This window comes from Chiroxiphia lanceolata, chromosome 1 (genome assembly GCF_009829145.1).
Source record: "Chiroxiphia lanceolata isolate bChiLan1 chromosome 1, bChiLan1.pri, whole genome shotgun sequence".
Lineage (NCBI taxonomy): Eukaryota > Metazoa > Chordata > Aves > Passeriformes > Pipridae > Chiroxiphia > Chiroxiphia lanceolata.
Genome location: NC_045637.1, coordinates 115,259,691 through 115,276,409, shown reverse-complemented (window position 1 = coordinate 115,276,409; position 16,719 = coordinate 115,259,691). Strand labels below are relative to the sequence as shown.

General features: G+C 40.1%; 1 protein-coding gene across 1 annotated transcript in view; it reads left to right on the top strand.

Annotated features, from left to right (window-relative positions):
* Positions 1-1,242: 1,242 nt before the first annotated feature.
* Positions 1,243-16,719, top strand: part of CMC1 (C-X9-C motif containing 1) — a 44,490-nt gene continuing 29,013 nt past the window's right edge. Inside the window, exons 1-2 of the mRNA XM_032678109.1 lie at positions 1,243-1,338; positions 13,643-13,735. Of these exons, the coding sequence (XP_032534000.1) occupies positions 1,314-1,338; positions 13,643-13,735 (118 nt within the window). The 5' untranslated portion in view covers positions 1,243-1,313. The remainder of the gene's footprint in view (positions 1,339-13,642; positions 13,736-16,719) is intronic.

Sequence of the window (16,719 nt, the reverse complement as noted above, 5' to 3'; positions counted from 1 at the left end):
AATGACTGACTTTCCATGCCACCTGTCACTCTAAAATGTTGAACACAGGAAAAAAAGGTGGGCTTTTTGAAAATCCTGGGTTGTATTTGTTAAAACAAGTCCTGAGTTTCAGATATGTCTCCTTGTTTTTAATTATTAATTTCTGGGGAATCATGTTCTCGGATTTTTAAATGTGTGGCAATTTGTCACTTTTTATTTAATTTTTTTTTTAATTGCATGTTCTGTTTCCCAAACTGGTCAGCATTGCCTCATGCCATGAACAACTAAAGATTGGTCAGTTAAATATACTGCAGACTCCTAAATATGAGTTTCAGGTGGGACAGTACATTTTGTGATTCCTCTATCAACCACGCAGCTGTCACAGGAATGTGGTCCCGGTGATACTGAGGCATGAGAGAGGATCTCTTGCCCTCTGATTGGGAAGCCCTTCTTAAAGGTCACAGACCAAATCATTGGTTAAAACGGCCACCACTGAAATTCTTCTTTTCCACTTCAAGCCCTTGCCGTGGAAGCCTCAGGCTGGAGGCCTGGGCTGGAAGGCAAGAGCTGGAGGCTGTGACACCCAGCCCCTGTCAAAGGCTGCACACACTCACAAGCTCCCTGAGGTTCCCAGGGAAGTGGTACTCTCCGTACCTGGACCCACAGGGAGCCCAGTTCTGGGCTGCTCAGTACGAGAGACATGGAGCTCCTGGAGTGGGTCCAGCAGAGGGCAAAGAAAATGACTGGGAGACTGGAGCATCTCTCTTATGCAGAAAGGCTGAGGAAGCATAGAGAAGATGACTGAGAGGGGACCTCATCAACATGTACAAGTATCTGAAGGGAGGGTGTCAAGAGGATGAATCCAGGCTCTTCTCAGTGGTACCAAGCAATAGGACAAGAGCCAGTGGGCAGCAACTGATGCAGAGGAAGCTCCATCTGAACATGAAGAAGAACTTCTTTACTGTGACCGAGCACTGGAACAGATTGCCCAGAGAGGTCGTGGAATCTCCCTCACTGGAGATGTACAAGAACCGTCTGGACGCAATCCTGCGCCACGTCCTCCGGGACGACCCAGCTCGAGCAGGGAGTTGGAGCAGATGACCCCGCTGTGGTCCCTTTCCAACCTGACCCATTCTGTGACTCCTCGGTGACCACCCCCGATCCCTCAGCCCCGCTCACCGCGGCTCCACCCCAGCCCAGATTTCCCTTCGCCCCGCGCGCCCCCGCCCGCCGAGGGCGGGCCGGGAGGAGCGGGCGGGGCCGCGCCTGCGCCGCAGGGGCGGGGTGTTGCGTGCGCGGCGTGTGCGCAGCTGCCGGCGTGCGCGGGGCCGCAGATGGAGCCTCCCCCCGGCGCCGCAGGTAGGGGCGGACGGGGGGCGGGCGGGAGGGAGAGAGGACGGGGGCGGCGGAGCGCCCCCACCCCCCCCGAACACACCTCCCCTGCTCTCCTCCCCTCTGCCCCTCCCGCTTCGCTAGGGCTTCCTGTGGGAAACCCCCCGTCGCTTTCCGCTGGCCCCGCTCACCCTCCGGGGAGGGTGGCGGGCTGGGCTGCACCGCAACGCCCGCGGGTGCTGGGAAGGGCCACCCCGAGGGGTTCCGGCCCGCCATCCGCGAGGTTCCCGGCGGACTGGGGCGTCCCCACCGCCCGCAGCGGGCTCCCGGCGCCCTCCCGCTCTCTCGGCTCCCTTTCCCCGCCGCCCCTTCCGTCCCTGCTTCTTGCCACCCCTGTGACCTCCAGCGGCCGAGCGGCGCCCAGGCAGCCCGGGGGAGGCGAGGTGCCCGCCGGTGCTGCTGTTGTGTCCTCTCTGGCTGTGTAACGAAGGAAGAACACCAAGGTTACGTCGGTTTTGGCTTCGCGTTGCCGAGGTCTTGCCCGAATGGTTATAGACACGTGTCCACAGAAGTGAATGAAAAACCGTGTCCTTTATACCCGCGTAGTGTTTGCTCACCTGCCCTAAACCCCTGAGTCAGGTGCCTTCAGCTTGGTATGTTAAAAGGCCGTTTCCCCGTGGGACTGAGCCCTGCGTGCTGTGGGCCGGGTCCAGCTGAAACAAGGTGTTGGGACACCCGTAGCTGGTGACAGACTGCAGCGGTCGTGGCTGTGCACCTTGGTCAGTGCAGCCTGTGGCTGCTTCTTCAAAAGCTGAAGAGGGTTGGCCAAGGTCAAGCTCCTGATTTCTGATAGAAACCTGTCCTGGGCCTGGCTTTCCAGGCCCTGCAAACAAGGCATTCATAGAGCAATTAAGTTCTAGGTTTGTTTCTGGGTTTTTTGATCATGTTCTCTAAGTGTTGATCTGTTACTGAATTAAGAAAATGTTGTAAAACTTAATGCTGCATTTTGAGTGGTGGATGTTCACATCTACACAGCATAATTCCACTTCCCAGTTGTCCTTTGGAAAAAGCCTAGTTATTACACTAGCTCAATTCAACCTGTTGTGATTTCAGTGTAGAGCAAAAAAGTTGACTCCAAACACTGAAGTTCATCAGCGTTCTGCTTCCCTATGTTTCTATATAATGACATTATCTGTCCCTCCCAATCCATGTTGTAGTTGTATGATAGCTGTAGTAGGACTGCTGAGGGTGTACTTCGGGTACATGCTGTGTGATACCAATACTGATATTCATCTGCTGAGCAGTGGCATTGCTTACTGACACCTCTCTAAATCTGCTACCTTGTTATCCAGTGTCTTCTGCTTCCCTCCCCCCGCTCCCCATCAGTCCCTGGCTGTTATGGCTCTGTTGAAAACCTCAGAATGTGAACTAAAAGCAGAGATGTCTACGTGAGGTAGTAGAGAAACTGGAACAGTAGCTGCAAGAGGTGTGAGCTGCCCTGTTCTTATTAGTAAGGTGTTAACCCAGATACTCTGGTGCGATAGGTTTTAGTGTCATCATTGTTAACTGCTTCTTGGCTCATATATCAGAAAAAAAGAGGGAGAATCACAGTTCTGTAAATTGTTACTGTGACTGATACTTCATTTTGTGGTCACAAAAGACACAAATATTCTTATGGCTTTGCCAGGCAGTAGGGAGCGAATATGAAGGAGTCCTCTGAAGCTCGGAATATAGAACCTGTGAATTATGTCATGATTTGTATGGGAGGAGTTTTTTGACAGCCACAGTTTGGGAAGGAACTGTGGTTGTGTCATTAGGTGATTACATTCAGTAAATAAATTGGTAGATGAATCTGTTCACAAAATTTTATGTTCATAGAATCATAGATTATCCTGAGTTGGAATGGACCCACAAGGATCATCAAGTCTGATTCTTGGCCTTGCTCAGGACATCCCCAAGGATGACATCATGTGCCTGAGAGCATTGTCCAGACACATCTTGAACAACCTAAACTTCCCTGACTCAGCCAACCTAAACTTCTCTGACTCAGCTTCAGGCTATTCCCTCGGGTCCTATCATTGGTCACCAGAGAGATCAGCGCTTGCCCCTTCACTTCCCCTTGTGAGAAAGTTGTAGACTGCAATGAGGTCTCCCCTCAGTCTCCTCCAGGCTGAACAAGCCAAGTGACCTCAGCTGCTCCTCGTAAGGCTCTTGGCCCTTTCTCTCCTCTAGGCCCTTCACCAACTCTGTTGTCCTCCTTTGGACGCTCTCCAAGAGCTTTATATCCTTGTTGTAATGTGGTGCCCAAAACTGCACACAATATTCAAGGTGAGGCCGCCCCAGTGCAAAGCAGAGCAGGACAGTCCCCTCCCTTGACCGGCTGCTGATACTTTGCCTGATGCCCCCCTGGACACGGTTGGCCCTCCTGGCTGCCAGGGCACTGTTGACTCATATTCAACTGGCCATCGACCAGGACCCCCAGGTCCCTTTCCACAGCGCTGCTCTCCAACATCTCATTCCTCTGTCTGTCCATACATCCAGGGCTGCCCCATTCTAGGTGCTAAACTGTGTTAAACTTCACATAGTTGCTAATTGCCCAGTTCTCTAATTCACCTAGGTCTCTTTGCAGAGCCTCCCTGCCTTTGAGGGAGTCAACAGCTCCTCACAGTTTAGGAGAATGTTACATTAGTTTGTTTTATCCTTCTCCAGAATGAATGTGCTGCAGCTCAGCATTGAATTTGATTTTTGTATGCACCACTTCCAAAACTATGTAGGGGGCTCTTTTTAGTAGTAGAGGCCATGGGTTATAAGAAAGCACATTTTCTTTTTAATGTGCACTCGGGTTATATCTGTAATTTTCAGATGGCGATGTCTGGATCCCCAGTTGAAGATTTACAGATGCGTAAAAAGAAAAGTGGAATCATTGTCAGTAGCTGAGATACACAATACAGGTTTTGGTACCTTTCCTAGATATAGGGCTTAAAAGCAGAGGGGCTGAAGACTGATTTAATATTTTTCCTAAGCTACTTAAAATGTTCGTTTCTTACTGTCATGTGGAAATCTAGGATTCTAACAAGTTGCAACATCCATTTTTCAGTGGAAGGAGAGAATTGGGCTTTCAGAATGGTTGCAACTTTGTTTCAAAGTGGCAAGGGCTGTAAGACCAGAGCTAGAAGAATATCCTGAAAGGAATGGAATGATAATTTCAAAAGATAGGGAGGATAAAATAGTGGGGGATAAAACGATGTTGAATTTAAAGGGCAAAAATATACAAGCAAAAGGAAAAGTGGCTTTTCAGCTGTTCTTTTTCAGCTTTTAAACTTCTTTTAGATAAGTTGCCAGAATAACATCTGCAATTCTTGTGTTAATGTAAGTGAAAGGCTTTTAGCCTTGTCTTAATGTCAGAACATCTCATGTTCTGGAACTTAGGAAAACACTGCTGTGTTTTGATCATATCTGTGATGTTAGTTTCCAAGATCTTCATTCATTTCTATTACATGTACTGATTATTCATTAAGTACATAGGTACAGAAGTCAAAGGTTGGCATTGATTTTTATTGTCTCTTAGTCCTTCCAGTTAAAGGAATTAAAAAAAATGCAGGAAGAGTGGTATTTGGTCCTGTTATTCAAAAGCCTTGCTCTTCATTTGTGTGTGGTGTTCATTCTTTGGAATGAAAGGTGTAAATTTTATCTTGAAAGGAGTGGCTAAAACTTTTGTGATTTACATTGTTTTTCAGTACACCTTGTCATACACTTCTGAAAATGAGTAAAGAGGACTGTGTAGTGCTGGAGCAACTGATTAACATTATTGGGTATGGTGAGAAATCTGAGGTTGTTAACATCTCCTATTGTAATAATGGGGGGGTTTGTTGGTTGTTAGATTTTCCTGCATCCCTCCTTTTTCCAGATGTTGGGGACTTTGCTCTTTCTGTGTCAGATTTGCCTGTTACTTGTCTCTTGTTTCTGATGCAAATTGTTGCATAGTTTTTGCTACCACTGCTTAGCTCTATTTTATGTGATCTGTTTGATTTATACCATTCAGATAGTTTGTGGTGCAGGACCTTTCTCTATTTCTTACTCCAGGTGGAAGTAAACAGCAAATACTCGGACAACATCCACTGTTAGGTAGAAGGGATGTAGAAGAAACAGGGATTGTACACTTGGGACTGGTTTTAGAGAAGAGGTGCTCGAAAGTTTTGGCTTGATTTAAAAAGTGTTGAACCATATCCTATTAAGAATTGAATCGTGTCTGTGCTGTTATTATATTTTGGCATCCCAGAAAAAAATCGAAAATGTGTATTTGACTGCTGAGTACTGCTGCATGGTGTCTTTGTTTTTAAGTGAAAGAAAGCTGTGTTGAGGACTTTGCATCAGTTACCAAGTGAAGCATTCAGCAGCTTTACAATGGCGGAATTAGGGCTGTCTCTGTTAGTTTAGTCCTGGGTCAGTCATGGCCCTAGTTGTTACTGACTCTATATTTTGTGCATTTTGCTGGAATTCTCATTTGAGGTAGGCTGAGGTAGCTCACACCCTAAGTTTTTCTAACTGGCAGGTCTGTCATCTTGAACAATGGTACAGGCTAGACACTAATGAACCTGCATTATTTCCAGCAGAAAATACTTAAGTCCTAATCTGTAATTAATTTTCAGGCCCTGTAACTGGATTTGCTGTGTGATCAGCAGTGTAAAAATATCTCCTTGTGTCGGCTTGGCTTTACTTATTACTCACTAGATGTATGAGCATTTGCAATCTGCATGTAATTTAAAAAAAGTGTGCTTTGCTGGGTCTGCTTTTCCTTTTCTTTCTGGATATTACAGACTTTCTGTAATACAGCCATTGTTCGCTTTTAGCAAACAGTATTCTGGTAATCCAGGACTGCCATATTGCAGGAATATGAGCCCCAAAGCAAAATGTAAGGTAACAAATTCAGCCACTGAAAAAGGTGAAAATTGACTTTGAGGTGACGATAGAATGGTGAGAAGTTAAAGCTTTGGAAATTTTCTCTGGTATTGTCATCCCTGTACTCCATCTTAATTTAAAATGATGTCAGTATTAGAAAGATCTCAAAATCTGGAAATTTTTTAGTGCAAACAAATTTATTCATATACATTTTAAGAAGAAAAAAAATGGTTGCTGTGGAGAGAAGTTGCACTGATCAGTCTTTTGCTTTTAAATCAGGGTTTCACGGTATCACATATATAGTTTCACTTGGATTATAACACTTCTGTCATTTCACGTTGTCCTTCTATACTTTAAAACCCTTAGTAGAAACCGAGTACTTAAGGCTCTAGTTTGTATGCAAACACCGATGTGCAGGTGAGATTACCAAACTCAGGTGTTTGGGCCTGGTCTGTCATCTGTCAGTTTACACTGGATGTTTTTGACTGATAAAATCCTTCACCTTTAACAGGATTCTGCATGGGTTTTGTGGGACTGAGGTTACAAAGCAATATGCTGAAAGCCGTTGTCACTTTGACCCCATGAATTCCATGTCAGTAAAGGCACAGAAGTTCTCTCAAAAGCTACAGGATTGCATACTTAAAGTATTTAATTACATTGATACATCAAATTAGAATTGTAGGAAAAGACCCTAAGCCTTTGGAAGGATAAGGGTTTTTTTGTCCCGTGACTTTAATGGGTCTGTCTCTAAATGAATTTGTTCCCTTGTGTGACTTAGTGTTTTCAAACAGAGGCTTTGAGTAGTTGATAATATATTCAATGATACAGCCTTTTTGATGAGTTTTTATGATGCACATAGTCATAAATTATTCACATGAATTAATGCAAGATTGGTAAATTTTATTTAATACAGGGAGGATAAGCTAGGCAGAATAATGGAGATGAAAATTTTGAGTTGAATGCATTCTTTTTCTGGAGGAGTAGTAAGCTCTAATTGTATTGTTTATTCCAAACACTGTTACAAGCACACTAAAATAAATATGATTTTTATAAAAAAATATGTACCCTCTAGGGCCAATAGTCTGATCGATGAAAGGAATGTTTGCCAATAAGCATGCACTGAACACTGTGCTACTCCTTCTGTTATTAATAAAAGTGTACTTTTCAAGTGTATTTTTATAATTAGCTCATAGGCAAGTGTCTTAAAACAAAACTTTGGAATGGAACAGCGTATTTACAGCTGAGAAACAGTTTTTATCAAGTGATATGAAAAATAACTGAATCCCCCAAATTAATGCAATTTTGTAACTTGGTTATAAACTTGTTTTCCAAGCCAGCTCAAATATTGAGTATCCTATAGGACTGCATATGGGAAAAATGAGAGAATGGCTGGTAAACTCAAGTTTCAGTAGACTTATCATAAAACCTTCCCTTCCAGGAAAACAGCTTCTTTAAATGTGGTATAGGTTAAAGAATGGGCATTTTGCTTGTATCTCCTTGGTTTTCTTCCCTTTGACTGTAATAATTCTCCTATTTCTACTGCTGAAGTTCTCATTAATACATTTTCAAGTTTTATTTCTTAGCTTAAAAAAGAAAGGCATCTTAGAAATGTCTACTTACAAGTGCTTACTTTTGATAGCAGCTAGTAGAAAAAAATAGTAAAGTGTATTAAAAAAAGTCCCTTTTATAGCTCCACATTTCTCAACCAAGCTCCCAAAATAATGAAAGTGATTGTTTTTGAAATTTATACATTTTGAGGAGTGTTACAGTTTAACTTGGATTCTTGAACCTCGACTAAACTTTCTACAGCATTTTTGCTAGTAAATAAAGTAACTGGTGTTTAAAAGTTGATATAACTGTGATTTCAAGAAAAACATGAGGTAAAACAGTTACAAATTAAAATATTATAAAATTACTAAAACTTTCTCTGTTCTTCATATATACTGTGATTCTTACTGAAATAGCTATAGTATTTAAAGTACTATTTTGAGCATTTTTTGAACATGAATAAATAAACAACCTTGAGCATTTTTTGAACAAGAAAATGCACGTTTAAAGACTGTTACCGGAATCGCTTGACACAATTCCTCTTGGATGCAGAAGGTGTGAGGTTTCTTTAAATATCTGGGTAGAGTAGATTGCAACTTTTTCTCAACTTTTCTGAGTAATCTGTGTCCCTGCTACCTGAAGTAATGAGAGAGGTGAAAGCAGAGCTGTAGCTACCAGCAGGAAATAGCAAGTAGAGGGTGAGTAAAACATTTACTAATTGTGTTGAATGATGAGGGGAGAGGGAGATGACACAACTTTCCTCAGGACACTCTTCTAGGAAAGCTTTTGTCTTGGTATCCCCTGTTTATAATAGTCTTCTAATGAGTATGACAAGCTGCTACAATCTCTTTCATTATTAGAATTGTAAAGCAGCTTTGTATTTCATTCTTTCCTTGTCCTCTAAAAGATCTGCTGCTGACTGCACAGGTCTACACCTTGTTCTCAAGGCTTCCTGGGTCCAGTGGTCAGAGGCTGGGAAGCCAAGAGAGTATTCATCATCTGTTTTCCCAGCTTCCATATGGAGTGACTTTGATGTGTTCTAGTGGTTGGGATGTTCTTGTTCCTATTGATGCATAATAATTTTTTGGGTTTTGGTCATTTTTACAAAAATAATGCAACCCGTTAAACTGAATGGCAATGGGCCTTGGCCTTCCATGCCAACAAACAGCTTTTACACCTGAGGGTTTTGATCAACCACAGAAAGCTATTACTGTTTTAGTCTCATGCCCTACATATTGTATGCAACAAGAGAACCATTTCAAGCTCTGAGATTTGCCAAAACACACAGATTTTATTTGTTAAAAAAAAAAGTCTTAAATGTGTTCTAAGCAATTTACTGAATAGGGCTATCTCCCAGTTTAGTAATCTCTTTCTTTTCTTCAATTCTTTACTCTGGGCTAAGGTTTTATGGAAAACAATTTCTGTTTCACAGAGATATTCCCTTTTCTGTAGCTTTCTCCCTATATATATATATATATTTTTTTTTTCCCCCTAGCAACTGCAAGTTTATAACCTCTATAACTGTTCTTTATTCTCTCTTCTGTTCCTTGCCCCAGGAACATTCTGGAATCTGCTGATCTGTAAGAAACATTCAGTAGTTTAATTACACAGATTCCTTGGATGTAACCTTATTCACATTTTCAAGGTGTTAGTGACTTAGATGCAAACACCTGCGAGGCAGCATTTGGTTTTAATTTTGACTAACTTCTGTGTATATTTTTACAAACTACGTAGTTTTTACTGCATTTTATAACCTTTACTTAATCAGTTTGTGTTCATCCGTTTTTCTCTTGTAATGTTCGATGATACTAGGAAGTTTCATCAGAAAGTAAGGTAGGATCTCAGAGGATTACAGTATTCTAGCACACATGCCTGAGTTTGGGCTGGCAGGGGGAGAAGGAAAAGCTTCTGCTAACATTTGTCTGGCCTCTGGAAGCTGAAAGGTAACATATTCTTATTGGTTCACTTTGTGGCCCAAGGCCATGATCATCTCAAAGAGCCTACCCAGAAATGTGTGTTGAGGATGTAGATGGGAACCAAAAGTCTCAGCTTTCAAATGCAGAAGGCAAACTGTAGGAAAACATATTTCTTATGGGAATAATAAATATGTCTGGGAATAATGTTTTGAAGATAAAGTAAAACAAGAACAAGACTGTTGAAATGCAGATTCTTCTATAGGGACTATTCTGCAGCAAATCTGGTATTAGAATAAAAATTATCTTTCTTAGTGCAGAATAGTGAACTTTCAAAAGGGGGGAAAAGTACTTATTCTAGAAACTGTAATATAGTTGAAAAAAGGCAAAAGGAATTAATGGTTTTGCACCTTGTTTTTTGATAAAATCTTGCTTCTGAGGTTTGAAAGTTCTTACCATATACATTACTGCAGGTTGGATTGATGATCTTGCAAGCACTTGTACATCAGTATCAGAAATGCAGTTTCTTTGCACGAGAACACATTTGTCTTAGCTGATATCTGCTATTGTTAATATTTGTACCTTATTTGTCTTTATTATTTTGTGTAAGTGCTAGGGATACCAACTTCAGTAAAGTGTTTTAAGATCATTGAAGGAAAATCACTGTAATTGTAATGCTATGGATAGTTTAGAATCAAGGAAGAATATTCACATACTTAAGATGTTACAGTTGAAACACAGATATAGTACTGCCCAAACTGAATGTCTGCATTTGAGCTAGTTGGAGAGGTGGTTGCACCCAGATGCCTGAAACTTAGACAGTATAAGATGATTTAAATTTCATAGAATCATTTAGGTTGGAAAAGACCTTTAGCATCATCAAGTCCAATCATTATTAAGCACAAAATATTTTCTGATTGAAAAATACAAAAGCAAAATCCTGTAAAGACAAAAATTTGTGAGATAAACAAATAATTTAAAGCTGATACTTCCCAACAAACATTCTTCTAAAAACCGTAGATGAGTTTGTAAATGTTCTTCATTCTTGTTTCTTTTATACAGTTGAATAATTACCTCTGAATTACTGTTGTACCTCTCTTCTCATTCTTTCTACTGGATGCTGCCCAGTGTCCTGATGTGCCCTCTCCTTCCTGCATTTTCAGCCTCTGCAGGTTTGACAACATGGGACTAAAAAGAGGGAGTTTGCCTGGAGCACAGCTCTGTCATGGCTCTAGTTGAGCTGGTGTTAACACCACTTTAACTACTCCTTCCTATCAGCCTTATGCCCCTTTCCTGTTGAATAATCAAACAGAAAATTGGGTGGTTACGCTAATTTAAAACCTGAAAACCCTTTTTGACTGTTCTGGGCTAATAGAGAGGCCTTCTCTTTTTGGATTTCTTTTTCTTTGCTTGCTTCCTTGCTTGTTTGTTTGTTTTTTCCATATGGTCTTGTGTCCTGTTTCCTTTCTAGGAATTGTATTCCTACCTACTTCTCTTTGTCAGTAGAGGGTAGCTGATCCTTGCTCTGAAGCCCTGGGCTTTGTGGTTATGGGAACTGTAGATGCTTCTACTAGCCAGCTTTGCCAGCTAGGGAGGCCCAGCTGCACTTCCTAGGCCTTAAAGACTTCTTAGCTATTTGCTACATTTCTTTGCTATCTGCTACATTTCCATGTGGTCTGAAAGTTGAACCTATGAGAGCCAAGAGTTGCACCTGATGATCCTTCTAAGTCCCTTCCAACTCAGACTGTTCTATGATGCTAATTGTTGGAACTAGATACATAGATCCAATTAATCCAAGGTGCAAATCAGCTGAGAAGCACTTCTTTGCCTGTATTTGAATTAGTTTTCTGTTTTGAGCTGGTCATTCACTGTGTGTTAAGGTGCATAATAGTGCTGATGTGATGGGAGTGAGTGAGGGCAGTGGGGGACTGGTAAAACTTCCCTTCTGGTGGCAGATAGCAACCCACTTGCATAACTGTATCCACATTCATAGGTCATGCTGCCTGCTCAAAGCACCAATACAACAAAGTCAAGTTTAAAATGAAGGGAGTAGGTTTAGGCTATAATTTGCACCAGTGGTACTCGTGACAGTTCAGTCTTTCTTGTCCGAGAGTCACACAATTCCCTCTTACAGGTCATTTTGGAGTTATATAGTGAACTGGATCAGGGAATTTTTCTAGCTGAAAAATTCCTTGACAAGAAATTTATTTACCTTTAACCCAAATTAACTTCCCCTTTCATTCACCACAGGGCTGCCAAGCCCATCTGTGTGGGCAGCGGGAAAAGAGCATCATAGGGATGGGGACAGGGCAGGAAGGCTGCAGTGCCAGCTTGCTTTGAGTGAAGTGAGTGGAGCTGAGGCACGTAGCTTGGTGGTGCCATTTCCTGCCATGTCATTCAGCTGAACTGATTTGTCCTTTTTAAAACATATGTTTAAAGTTTTCTGACAGCTTTGCATTCTCTGTAACAAATGCTCGGTACAGTAATTGCACTGATATTCTGCAGAAAGTTAAAATGAAAGATATTTGTAGTTGTTTTATCTCATGAAAATCAGAATATAGAAGCAAATCTTAAGTCATGAGCTATTTGTTTTCAGTATTTTTGTTGTATTTACAGAATAGACTTTGGGGTTTTTTTTCTGCTGTAGAAATTCTAAGAAAGATATTTTTCTTGAGGAGAAGTGCAAGTCTTTCGTTCAGATTCTATATATTGCTCATTAGAATCCTTTGTTTTGTTGCCACATTCCACTAGTAATATCACGTATGCAATACTGTGTAATCTCATAATGTAATCTCTTAGCATTAGTAGACTTTAAAAGATGATGATGTAAGGATGACTAATGTTAGTCTCTGTTGTTTTTTTATGTAGAGTAGCCAAAAATCCTCTGAAAAGTGGTGTTTAAAAGCTGTAGGGAACTTAAAATCTCCTTCTTTCCTTAATTTCAATACATTGCTCTTTTAATTTTTTTCATTTCATCTTTTTTTTTTAATAAGCAATTTTAAAATGAAATGATTGTCACTCAAAATAACTGTATCTGACAGTATGGTTTTCATGATATGAGCATCCCAACTGATGCTATTCTGAAATGTAGTATCAAAATCAAAAGAAGAATAAATAGTGTTTGAAGATGAAAACCAGGTATTTGATATAACTGTGCTGAACTATACAGTGTTCTGAACGAATGTCCTTAAAAGTTTTTTAACTCAGAAGCTGAGAAGTAAAAGGCTGTGCTTTATAAATTCTCATCCCTTTGTTTTGAAGAAAGTGTGTTTGGAAATGCAGGTTTTTTTAAAATGATCTGTCTTGTTTATTCAAACTCACTAGCTGTGTTCAAGAGTACTGAGTTCTGGAGACAACTGAAAGCAAACTGGAACTGTACTTTTAAGTGCAGAATTCAGACAGCAGCATTTGTTCTGTTAGATTGGATTTCTCAATGAAAAATCTCCTAGATCCTTCATTGAAAAGACTTAGTTTTCTTCTCAAGAACTGAAGACTTCCACATAGCAATAAAAATTTTAGGTTGTGCTCTAGCATGTGCTATGTTTCTCGGCTTTGTGCCAGTGAGTAAAAAAGTACATACAGATGATGTGCGTAGAAAAATACTAGTATCCTGAAATAAAAGTAATTAATGTTTGTGCTGTCTGTATGCAGATTTTCTATTCACTAAGGCAGAAATTAAAATGTGCTGCTAGAATTTTCTCCTTTATTTTTGTTCATTGTGTACATTAAGCAGAATAGAAATATTCAGGATAATAATCATATTTGTATCTGAGCAAATTTAAATTTTGGACTTTCCATCCTTTTGATCTGTGTGGTCCTTTCATGGTACTTTTAGTTGCTGTTTATGACAGTTTTAGTGTACTAGTGTCTGTTATATAAGCAATGCTGTGTTATTTCTTTAGATTGAGTTTCTCTGATGTATAGATATTACAAATCTTTTTTTCAAAATTATCTTTTTTTCACTCTTGCAGAAAATTCTAAGCTGAGACATGTAGAAAAAGATGTTTTGATTCCACAAATAATGAGGGATCGAGCCAAGGAGCTGTGCTCAGATAAGGTGCAAGGTAAGAGTCAAATATTCATTAGGAGATCAGATGTATTCTGGTATATTTGTGCCCTGAATGTAATCCTTGGTTTTGAAGTCATGTAGTCAGAGAATTAATATGTGTGATCTGCATCTTATCTGTTCACTGTGAAACCAGTACTGAAGCATATAAATCTGCTGTGTTGGCTTTGGCTGCTTGGTGATGTGGACTGTTTTCCAATATGACTTGTTCTCGAGTGCTGTGGAATTTAGTATGATTAATACAAAACTTTGCACATTTCAGTCTACACTGTGTGGTGACAGAGCCACACAAGAGTTATTGCATTCCTATATGTAATATTTGATACTTACATAAAAAGAATTGCCTCATGTAAGCCTTCAGTTAGGGCTTCTCTCATGACAAATTCGTTTAAATATTCCCAATATTCCTAACTGCATCCTTTCCCTGCCCCAGCTTGTGAATGATATGTGCACATAAACCCACATCTGTTATTAGACAGACATCGAAATAGAGTGATGCAGTCTACTTCTGTTTTCATTTTCTTTTGAAGAGTACTGGACAATAACTCTTTAAAGTAGTATCACCGCTTCTTCTGACACCCAAGTCGTCTAGATTGGTGCTTTCTAAACTTTTTTGATTGTGCACCCCATCAGTAAAAAATTTCTGATTGCACAATCCCAATATATGTATATTTATTTATAAATTATGCAAATGAACCACTGTGCTAGTATGTTAATATGCACTATAAAACATGAAAATAGAAATTAAAAAAGGAAGAGGTAAAGATGAAATAAACAGTACTTTAAAATAAGTTTTATGCTATTCACCAATGGTACAAAAACATTTTTGCTCTGAAAAGTTTACTGTTAATAACAGTATTTTTTATTGAGATCTATATGACATGCTTCATAATCTTCATTTAACACTGTGATAGAGGAATTTGAAGGTCTGGTACTAAGTTCAGTTTATTTCAATACTTGATTTTAACAGATGTCATACGTCAAAAAGATACCTCACAAAGATGCATAGATCCCAGTGAAAGAAGTACATTGTTCCTTGCACTTATTAAACTATAGCCATTTTTTCAATCCCATCCACACATTTTGCAAAGGTTTTGCTTAAAATTGGACTACTAAATGACCATCTTCCCGAATGTCCGTCAGTTTTTCTTCAGAACTCATTGGAAGGTGTTGCATATTTATATTTTTAACCCACTGAAACTCTCATTTGGAAGATTTTTGACAGGTTAGAAAATTTTGTTTCTATCCTTTTGAGATGTATAGATGGAAGAGGTTTATGTAGGTGACACATTCACATTGTGTTTGGCAATAAAACCAACTCAAAAGTTGCATAATGAAGGGAACATCTGAACACCTGTTTTCAAAATGTTCTGTCCAAAGCACAAGTTTCTTTTGCAAAAGAGTTACTTTCTCACTCGATAAAACATCATCTTCACCTTGAGGGGACACACTGAGTGTTTAGTTTTTGGAAATTCCTGCTAGGTAGCAAACTACTCACACCACTTGTCATCACCACAAAGGTCAGAAAATTTGGAACACTTGTCTTTTTGTAAAAGAAAAATGTGTCAGGTTTGACAGCTCCCTTAAGGCTTTTGCCGCAAGATACCCAGCGAACCTCTGCGTGGTGCCTGAGATTTTCATGGCCCCTCCCCATCTCGGTACAAGCTGTGGCAAAGCTGCTATGAAGTCTGGTAAACATGCTACTGTTTGAAGGGCTTGTTTTTATAAAGTTACCACATCAGTGTCATCCTGTAGCACTTTGTGCGCTCCTGGCTCCAACTGCCTTGCTGCCATAGTTCACCTATGAGTGATGTAGTGAAGTGTTTCACTGTCTCTGTAGCCTTAAGTCTGGAATCCCTGTTTTATTCCAGTCAAAGCAGCCGCTCCATCAGTGGATGGATACATTTGCACAGTTTTGCCATAATAAATTGGTTTTTATTCAAGAAACCACTTCCAGTTGAGAATAGATCTTCTCCAGTTTATCTTTCCTTCAGTGGCTCACAGGAAAAGTCCTTGTGCATTTCATTATTGACATGCAAATAGCTCAGGCTGAGAGAAGTTAGAAACTTCTGTACTGTACTTTCACCCAACTGTATAGCAAACCTCCCACACTGTGTAACTTGTTCTAATACTTGTTTCTTGAAATCTTCAGCATTGTCTTCTGTGCATCTTCCAACAGTGTTTACTGACAAAGGAGTGCATTTTAGTTTGTTGCCACATTGTTTTCCCTGTATTATTTCAACGATTTTTACTGTGGCAGAAAGAAAAGTTGTTTCCTCAGTGGGATGTGGCTTTTTGTGTTTCACAAAAAGAAGCTTCAAAGGAGGCATCTAGAGATTTATCACTAGCTTTAAAGTCAAGTCTAGTTAAAATGATCCAGTGTATTTCTAAGCAGCTGCTTTTAGGGGTTCTTCAAAAGATAAAAAAGAGTAGTCTTACAGTAATTTTGACATTGAGTAAGTGGGAAAAGAGTTGGGAATACCTGCCAGAGGAAAGTAGCATCACATGACAAGTACCTTTCACTGCTGTCAGAAGGACTTAATAGACCTTTTTTCATTTGAACAATAGTTGAATCATTTTTACTTTGAACTCTATACCTGTTGGGGGAAAAAATGAAAATGAAAAGCAATTTCAGTAATGTGGGTCATTGAAAGAAGATGTCAGTTAAGAATATTCTGAGAGCTTGCTGTTTGTATAATATTGTTTGAGGGTAAACCAAAAGGAGATTGTGTACGTGTTTTTCTCCCCTGAACTTTCTCTGTGTAAGATGAGGACTTTGGTTTCAGCATCTTCATTTTCTGTGGCAGCAACCAGTATTGGAGATTCTTGAGCTGTGAGTTGTAGACTGTTACCTTGCAGCTTCTCTATTGTTTTGCCTCTATAAATTTTAAAGCCAAATGTTATGGTTTTTCTCTTTCTGTGACGTTAGGCAAAACTATAATTTCTTTCTCCTGCATAGAATTCAGTTGTGTTTCTTTAAGA